Source organism: Carya illinoinensis, chromosome 4, assembly GCF_018687715.1.
Source record: "Carya illinoinensis cultivar Pawnee chromosome 4, C.illinoinensisPawnee_v1, whole genome shotgun sequence".
NCBI classification, from domain to species: domain Eukaryota; kingdom Viridiplantae; phylum Streptophyta; class Magnoliopsida; order Fagales; family Juglandaceae; genus Carya; species Carya illinoinensis.
The window spans coordinates 39,252,563-39,262,041 of record NC_056755.1 but is presented as its reverse complement, the minus strand read 5'-3'; the positions used below and the strand labels follow the sequence as shown (position 1 = coordinate 39,262,041).

The 9,479-nt window shown below is 35.3% G+C and overlaps 1 protein-coding gene across 3 annotated transcripts; it reads right to left on the bottom strand.

Moving 5' to 3' along the window:
- LOC122308323 (3-hydroxyisobutyryl-CoA hydrolase-like protein 3, mitochondrial) lies at positions 1-5,316 on the bottom strand. 3 transcript variants are annotated; one of them, XM_043121590.1, is made up of 11 exons: positions 5,006-5,316; positions 4,298-4,399; positions 4,047-4,091; positions 3,762-3,814; positions 2,532-2,666; positions 2,336-2,432; positions 1,988-2,117; positions 1,383-1,561; positions 1,096-1,223; positions 886-987; positions 1-538 (listed from the first exon to the last, which is right to left on the bottom strand). In XM_043121590.1, the coding sequence occupies exons 1-11, from the start codon at positions 5,265-5,267 to the stop codon at positions 437-439; spliced, it is 1,335 nt and encodes a 444-aa protein (XP_042977524.1). In that variant the 5' UTR covers positions 5,268-5,316; the 3' UTR covers positions 1-436. The 3 variants fall into 3 exon arrangements, with proteins under 3 accessions (XP_042977524.1, XP_042977522.1, XP_042977523.1); XM_043121588.1 differs by lacking the exon at positions 3,762-3,814 and having other exon boundaries at positions 4,027-4,091; XM_043121589.1 differs by lacking the exon at positions 4,047-4,091.
- Positions 5,317-9,479: the final 4,163 nt, after the last annotated feature.

The following is a 9,479-nucleotide window of genomic DNA, read 5'->3' as shown; positions in this document are numbered from 1 at the left end:
TGGAACAAGCTCTTTTGTCCATAAGCATAAACAATAAGAAATTAAGGGACATTATATGCCTTATATCCTGAACAAATAGATCATATGTCTTTTATTTATACCCACATAAAACGTTTCAATATTTTCGAACAGGTTCTTCAGAGCCTGAACTTTTTGGAAGACATACATGGATCAAGAAACATTAACATTCATTTGCAAGGTCCATCTGACAATTTCATGAACTCTTGTGAATGTTTTCCAATTTCAAAAATCATATAATCAAAATCTCCTTATTCACAAGAATACCATACATAAAGTTGGATGGCTTTTCTTCATGTGAACTAATCTTATTCTCCTCGGTAGCAAGATATATGATTCAACAAACAGTACCATAATCCATCTCTGTTGCTGATGCAACAAGGATGGACTAGTAAAGCTGTGTTGCATCCATGATCCATCACACTCTCAGCTCCTCGGCTTCTGGGCTCAATGGGTCAAATAGAGTTTCCAACTCACTGTGATTGACTTCCTCCAAACTCGAAGGATTCCACTTTGGGTTCTGCAAAGGCATAATCATGAAAAGTTAAGAGAAAAATGCATCATGAAATGAAATGTGATCTATATAACGAATATGAGTATACTTTAAAGGCTCAAAGTCAAAAAGATTGATAATGGAGTAATGTTGCTAACAGATAATCATTTCCAGAAGAAACTAGTAGTAGCACCAAATTCAAGTTTTGAAGAAGAAAAATAGACTGCAATACGATAGTTTGCATGATATATACACAAGGACTCATCACTAACTATTAAACACAGTAGCTTGATGTTAACATTAGACCAAGCTGAAGAAACTAAAACATTTCAACAATATATTCATAAAGGAACTTTGGATACTAATGATAGAACCTGATCCTTGTCCACCAAAACCGCCCGGACACCTTCAGCAAAGTCATTCCGCAGAGAAGACCTCAGGGCAATGCGATATTCAGTTTTCATCACACCGCTTAGCTGGATGCAGCCAGATGCAAGAATTTATATTACTTTGTTCTAATGGCTCCAGAAGAGAAGGGAGTACCAAAAGGAAAAAGGAAGGAACATCAAAACTCAAAAACTCACTGTGGATAATTCATTGTCATTTTTTCCATATGCAGATGCAACTCTAGAAAAATGCTTCTGTGTTAAGGAAAGCGAGAAAGGAGCACCTTTTCCAAGTCCTTGAAGAGCTTCATTAGCCCACTCTACAACTACACAGAATGAATGGAAACAGAAAGCATGAGGGGACAAATTGAGCAAGCCGACGTCTAGAAAATCCACTTCAATTCTCAGTCTCAGAGAGCACCAAAACGATGAATGCACATTAAATTTGCAAACCAATAGAATGCCATTGGTATTTATAAACATACCAGCAGATTCGCTACTCAGCTGATGCCTTTTCAGTTCCTCAATTGTCTCATTAACTGATTTACTTGCACCAAATGATGAAATAATGTGAGGTAAAAGCAATTTTAACTGGGGCTCAGACTCAGGGTTACTGCTGTATTTTGCCAAAAGGGTTTTGATGTCTTGATGTGGATCCTCGGAACTGAATCAACGAATGGACATGAGACTCTTTTAGTGAGAAAACATAAAGAGGAACACCTTTTACACAGAACACCTCTTAATACATTTTGAATCAATAAACATGAGAGGATATCATATATCTTGAAGCACAAAGTATATGGACTATAGAGTTCATCACAAACAAACACTTGGATTTCATATTATTCGTGTTATCATACGGTTATAGACCCACCATGAATAAATCAAGTGCAACAATCCCAAACGGGGGTAAAACTTCTCTAGTAGATTAAGTTGTGTTATGGCTGCCCTTTTTTTTTTTATTCTAGACAATTTTAAATATCAAAATTATAAGGTAAAGCGAGTTTCTGAATGATACATTACAGAAAAGCTAAATGGTGTCCACTAAAATGGAAAAAATGAATCAATCAAGAATGAAGATCTGACATACAATGTAGTTGCCAAAAGGGCCTCCTTTAAAGAACCCAGGCTCCCAGATGGCACGAAATGTGAACCAAGACCTATGTATAGTGCATCAGAGGGTGTAGAAATCCTTTTTCCGGTCATTCCAAGGTACGCACCTGCAAGTTAAACTGTCTGAAAAAAGTATGGAGAAAATGACGACTATGCACCGGCATTTCTTGATTGTTTCCCTTTGCTTTTACTCATGACCACTTCCAAAGTGGCCAACCCTTCTCATGCTTTTTACATGATCCCATAATAAGATTAAAGATTGAAGAATTGGATCGTTTCCAGTAAAATAAAAAGGAAAATATACTTTTAACAACAAAAAGCATACCAACTGATCCTTCTCCTGGACTCTGCGCAGCTATATGTGCAAACCCAACATCTGGGAACAAGCCAATTCCGTTTTCTGGCATAGCAAGAAGAGTCCTCTGAAATGCATCAACACAAGATTAAAGTGAAAGAAGTTAAAACGACAGTATGGTACAATTGGTGATACTACATCACCTCTCTATATTGACACAACATACCTCTGTTATGATCCGGTAGCGGCCATGACCAGATAGGCCTATTCCAAAGCCCATTGTTATGCCATCCATGAAGGATATATATGGCTTCTTATACTCAGAAATCTTGCATATCAGAGAATACTCAGCGGTGAATACCTGAAAAATGTGTGGCATAGTGGGGCATATTAACTCTATGTAACAAAGTTACAGGTCATCCAAAAACATAAGCAAATACAGGATGGCTCATAATACACATGGAAGCTTAATTAGAAATGATACACAGTCCAATGGACACAAGGAATAATCCGACTTATTCAAGCATGAACAACTAAACCACCAAAACTAAAAACCAGCATTAGCTAGTCAAAACAGGTCAAGTTCAGGTCTCCAATACTCAAAATAATTGCATGTGCTGAAGGTTAAACATACAAATCCAAATATCTCATGCAGCGAATAGAATATTTTTCCGATTATTTTGGTCAAATTATGCTATAAAACTGCCAGAGAAAATAGAAACACAGAAAAGAACTCATGTTGAAGCGTTAATTCACATTCTGGTCATCTTCCATCCAGAGAAACAGAAACACTTGATCGTATAAGCTAAAAGTAGTCCAGAAGCACAAAACTGATCTACTCAGCTTCCAATGAGATTTAGGTCTCGTTTAGTTACACAATTCAGATTAGATGTTTTATTGAAAGTTGAATAAAATATTGTTATAATATAATTTTTTAATATTAGTTTTGTTTTGGGATTTAAAAAAGTTGCATTGTTTACTATATTTTGTTTGGAAATTTAGAAAAGATGTAATGATTATATGAGATGAGATAAGATGAGACAATTTGATTTTGTGTAACGAAACCAGCCATGATTGTGGTATTCTGATTACATGCCAAATGGTTTAAACACTATTCTGCAACTGATCTACTCAGTTTCCCACTGATGGTATATTTAAAAAGACCTAACCAAAGATGCATCAAGTATACATCTAAAGAAGCTTTCACACTAGAGCCACACATTGTTTTCAAGTTTTTGATAATTAAGACAGGTGGCAAATTCAGATAGAAGCAATAGCTCAACATATGATTAAAAGCTCTTTTATCAAAGATCGTGATATTTAAAAATGGGAAACAACTCAAATTTCAAAAGATATGCTTGATAATGCAGCCATCCATCTGGTTTTAGTGCTAGTTTAACAAAGTTCAAAACATTATCAATCTGGATGGTATATAATTAAATGGACACAACAAGACCTCAATCACATCTGATAGTTGGTTTTTGGTTGAGATCTGCTTGATATCACCACCTGCAGATAAACTCAGATCTGTATCGTCAACAAACTAGCAGACAGCAACTAAGCAACTGATTAAAGAAGTATGTCATGCTTATATCACAATGCAACATAAGAAGGAAAAAAACCAATGGGATATAAACAGCGCAAATAATTTAGACCAATCACAATCAATAAGTATACAGGAACAAGATGCTCGCAGCACATATCAAGCATTATAAAGAAACCTTCTGGACAAGAGGTGTGTTTTTGTCCTTTAGAATCTCTGCAACAACCCCTTTAATATCCATTCCTGCATTGACCACGAATGGTTACCCTCAAAACCTTACCTAACGCTTGGAAACCAAAACTAACCCCAAAACTGAAATGGAACTTGAACGGAAAAGAGTTTAAAGCCAAATAAAACTCTGGAGATAGCAAGAAAAACAAATGATGATGGTTGAAAAATGTGTGAAATAAACTATCCACACGGGACTCTTTAACTTTCTCCATTTTTACCTGCAGAAAAGGCACGAGGGGAGCTGCTATCAATCAGAACACATTTGACCCTTGGGTCTGATTCCCATTCATCAAGAAAACTTTTATACCTTATATCCATATCTGCATTATGAAAAATTTCAAATTAAATACAATGCGAACCCAGCTGCTAGGGGAAACAACTAGGATATCGATTACATTGAAATCAACGTTCAACAGTAAGTATGAACTGAAATATCACAATTTATTGTATTTTCCATATCAGTTGACCAATTAATTTACGGGAAATTTTCTTATAAAAGAATTAATTCAAGGGAAAATTAACCCTTAAAAACGAATTATATTATTCTTCATTTCCTGTCAAAGAATGGAAGTTTTCATTAATTTTACATAAACTTAAATTTCAACTTGGCATATGATAAAATTTCATATGGTTTACAATCAATTGGCAGAATCAAAGCTTTTACACGAATTAACAGAGCCTTTTACGATTAAAGATATCCATCCCCTCACTTCTTTTCACAAAATCTTTCGTTCCAAGACAAAAATTCCCAGTAAAAAATAATCTAATCTCAAAACAGTAAGTTGAACCTCAACTTCATCCAAATCGCACATCTTTAAACTTAATAATTGTAGCAGTTTCACGGATTGCGTTGACCTCGTGATCCAGCAATTACAAATTAAACAAATAAGAAAAAAAGAGCATATATTTCAAAGACCAAACGGGACCTAGGTTCATTGCATTGAGAGCCTTGGGGCGATCGAGGGTGATCACTGCGACGCCGTTAGGGTGAACACTTCCCTTGACGAACTCGTCCGAACTAGCCATGCTCGCGAAGGTTCTGAGAGAGAGAGTGGGCTTCGAGGTTTTAAAGAGAGGGAAGCTGCGCAAGTATTGGCGCTGACAGCTAGTGGACTGGTAACTCTGGTTCAGGAAGAGAGACGATAATTTGGCGAGAAATTGAGGAGAAGCCCGGACTAAGCTTCTCATAGCTTGTTCGGATTTGTTTTTAATCGGCCAGGGAGAGTGTGAAGTGGGAGAGAGCTGAGAGTGACACAGATATTTTCATGGGTCCAGCAAAAGCAAAGGGCTTGTTGAAGGCCTCTCAGGTGATGGGCCCATAGAAGAGAAAATATCCCCTGACCAATAAGCCCCAAAGTAGGCCTAGAAGAGAGGAAATTGGGTAGAGGGAAATTGAGAAAATATGCAAAAATCATGTTTAAAAAAAAAAAAAAAAAAACAGTTTTAAGTTGAGGTTGACATCGTGTAGAGTATAGGAAAATAGTCTAATCATAAAGAGATTATATAAAAATAAGTCTACAAATTAATGTGGCTTAATGTGATTTGTCAGAATATAAAGTTATTTTTATTATAAAATAAATTAAGCGGATCAGATAAAACTATATCAGTTTATAGAATTGTTTTTGTGTGATTTATTTGTAGATGTAATACTACTCTGGAGCATAAGGAGCATCAACACAAATAAAAACACTTTTTATACATGAGAAATTCTATTTACAAGCTAAACACCTAGCAAAACGTTTACATGAAATGACTTGATTTGAAAGTAAATATTAAAATTTGAGTATAACAAATTAGATCTTGTCATTTAAGAATGATATATTTTACACACCAACTTGTAAACAGAATAATTCTATATATTTTAAAAAATAATGGCATCTCTTTTCTAATATTTGTGGGAACTTGTTCAACAATAGGAAAAAGAAAGAAAGATGGCCTCTTTTCTAGTAGTATTCAACACTTCAAGAGCATAAGACTACTTGAGAGGGAAATCTACCGGCTATGCTTTGTAGTAAAACTTTACTGCAAGTAATCTATATATCAATGTTTATCATTTCGTTGCTTGCGTTTTCAATTTTATGAATTGACTCCTAGGGTTTGTAACTTTTTAACAAGAGTATCTGCCATCTGGCCTAAGCTATTGGGACTAATGGTTGGTCACAACTTCCTTTGCCTTGGTTGCATGGAGGTTGGGAATTATCCAAAACCCCAATGCAACACCGACAGTAGTGTTCAAACCATTGTGCACATAAAAGACTAAAACCGACCCCTCAGCTTACAAAAGGGACTCACACAAGCCCTTTACACAGATGGAGGCTTGGCCTGGCTGAGCTCCCTGTGTGCATAAAAGAAGTTGAGTCAATTTCCTCACTCGCAAAATGGGTAGAGAGAGAGAGAGAGAGAGAGACTAGCCCACCCGCACACAAGGGAATAGTTGGTGTCAAGCAGTCGAGACCAACTCCATCTATGCATTAAATGGTCTTCGATTTTTTTTTTTTTTTAGTAAGTGTATATGTTTCTTTTACTACTTTTAGTCATATGGCAAAGCGTGGTTTTTGGGGTTAGCTCGTTCTCACGTTGTATGGCAGACCTTCGATAATGAAAGTACGATGATGTTAGGATAACTTCATAAATTTTCCACCAACTCGAGATCAAGTAAGCTGATTGAATCAATTAGATGGTTTGCATAAAAAAGAAAAATATTAAAGTGGAACAGAGTCAATTCCTTCTTTAACTTCCTTTAACTACTTTAGGGGTCAAATTAGTAGCCTATAATTTAATCTCAAAATAATGCCGAAAATCAAGTTAATAGATAAAACTAAGAATAGATAAGAGAAGTTAACTCAGACTCCTAAAAGGAAAGAGATTTAGACTTCTAAAAGAAAAACACTTCACAAGGTAAATTAGACTCAATCACTCCAAAAAAATAGACATCTATATAAGAAGGAGATCTCCCACAAATCTGCCAAGCTCACCATTAGGAGTGAACAAGAGCCAGCCAGACTGACAGTCACCGATAGAGACTGGCCGCCGGCGTCAGGAACCGATCGAAACTGATGGAGAATTGATCGGCCAGAGGTAAAAAATAGATAAAACCAGCATCATTTCTAGGTTAGGGTTAAGGATCACATCCTTCCCGCCCTTCCCTTCTTTCTTCTTCTACCAAACTCTTTCTCAAAATCTCATTTCATTGTTCTCATCTCAACCTCCCAAGTCCCATTCTCTCTCTCTCTCTCTCTCTCTCTCTCTCTCTCTCTCTCTCTCTCTCTCTCTCTCTCTCTCTCTCTCTCTCTCTCTCTCTCTCTCTCTCTCTCTCAGCCTACCATTCAATCCCAACTGCCGACAAACCCCCATGGCTTTCAGGGCACGGCCAACGCCTCACTTAGTCAAAATGACCGAGTGGCAAGCAATGAGCACTCTCATCTCTTTCCCTCTCCTCCGTGATTGGTTTTCTATGATTGAGTCTTTGAGATGCTAATTTTCAAATTACTTGATATTTAAATATTTATTTGTGTATGTATAGACATTGTAAAATTTTTTGAACGAATTCTCGAGACTGTGAACAATAATTCGAGAGCTATTCTTGAATCCCCACCATGAGTGTTCTTAACATGTTAGATTTAATATTTATTTTGCATAAAAAAATTATTATTGTTAATTTATGATATTCTAATTGTGTTATAAAAATAGTTTGATATAAATTAAGAAAAGATAAGTAAACTAAAACTTAGATTAAAGTCTTAAATTTGTGATGTTTGTCATGTTGCAAACTAGTTGATGTGCGTAATTATAATTTGTGTTATGCATTATGTATAATGTATATGTAACATTTATGTTTTGTTTTATAAATTAGATCGATTCTTTGTTGACTCTGATTGATATTAATTCAAATGAACTAACCATTAACTTGTGAGATGATTTGAGGGAGACCTAAACATCAAAACTCCCTAGTACCCCTACTAGTAGTACTTGTTCATTACCTAAAAAACAGAAATGGAAGGATCCATCGATTGTATGAGGCAATTTTATGAAGGTGAATGGTTGTCCTGTAAATGATCTGAAAACTAAATGTAATTAATATAGCAAGACGTACACTTGTCACTCAAAGAGGAACGAAACTTCAACAATATAAAACCATTTTCCTTCATGTCCTAAAAATCTTCATAAACGTGGGCCTTTGAATAGGTATAAAAAAATATTAACAGATGAGACAACACCTAAGGAGGGGATTGGAGAGAGTGATGGTAGTATATTAAAGAGTCATGTAACCCACAAATATAATGAAGAAGCTGTGAGATTGGTTATTGTAGATATGGTAATTATCGATGAGATGTCATTTAGGGTTGTTGAATGATAGAGATTTAGAAAAGTGTGTTGTTCTCTAGAATCTCGGTTTAAAGTGTCATATCGTGTCACAGTTGCAAGAAATTGTATGAATTAAAAAAAGGAAAAATTTTAAAAATGTTTAAAAATGATGGCATGACGATTTTGTTAACGACCGATACATGAACATCAGTAAAGAATTTGAATTATATATGTCTAACTACACACTTCATTGATAATGATTGGAAATTGTAGAAAAAAATTATTAATTGTTTGTTTCATCCTAATCATCGAGAAGATACTATTGGAAAATATGTTGAGTTGTGCTTGTTTGATCAGGGCATTGATAGAATATTTACTGTACCTATGGATAATGCAAGTTCAAATGATACTACAATTTTATATATGAAACAGTTTTTGACAGGGAATGTGTTAGGGGTAGGTATATGTACATGAGATGTTATGTCTTGATGTATAGACACTGCAATTGTGAATGAAGGTTTAGAGGAGTGCAATGACTCCATTACAATGGTTAGAAATGCAGTTAGATACGTGTGCTCATCCCCCTCAAGATTAGACAAATTTAAGAGATGTGCAAAAAAAGAAAAAATTGATTGTAAAAAAATGTTATGTCTTGATGTACAAACATGATGAAACTCAACCTATATGATGTTGGATGTGGTTGAAGAGTTTGAGAATGCTTTTAGGTGGATGGAGAATTATAATTATAATTTCCTCTCTTACTTTGATTATGAGCACATAAGGCTTCCTAAAACTAGAGAAGGGGAGACAGTGCGGATGTTTGTTAAGTTTTTGAAAATTTTTTATGATGCCGCTAATAGATTTTTTGGGTCTTTATATGTGACAGCCAACACCAATTTTCTAGAGATTTATGATCTCCAAAATGAGTTATTTATGCTGAACGAGAGTACTAATAGTTGTTTGAGGAGCATGGTCATAGATATGAGAACAAAATATGATTAGTATTAGGGGTCATTAAACAGGATGAAATTGTTCATGTTAATTGCACTTGTACTTGACCCACAAAGCAAGTTAGGACTTCTTCATTTCCACATA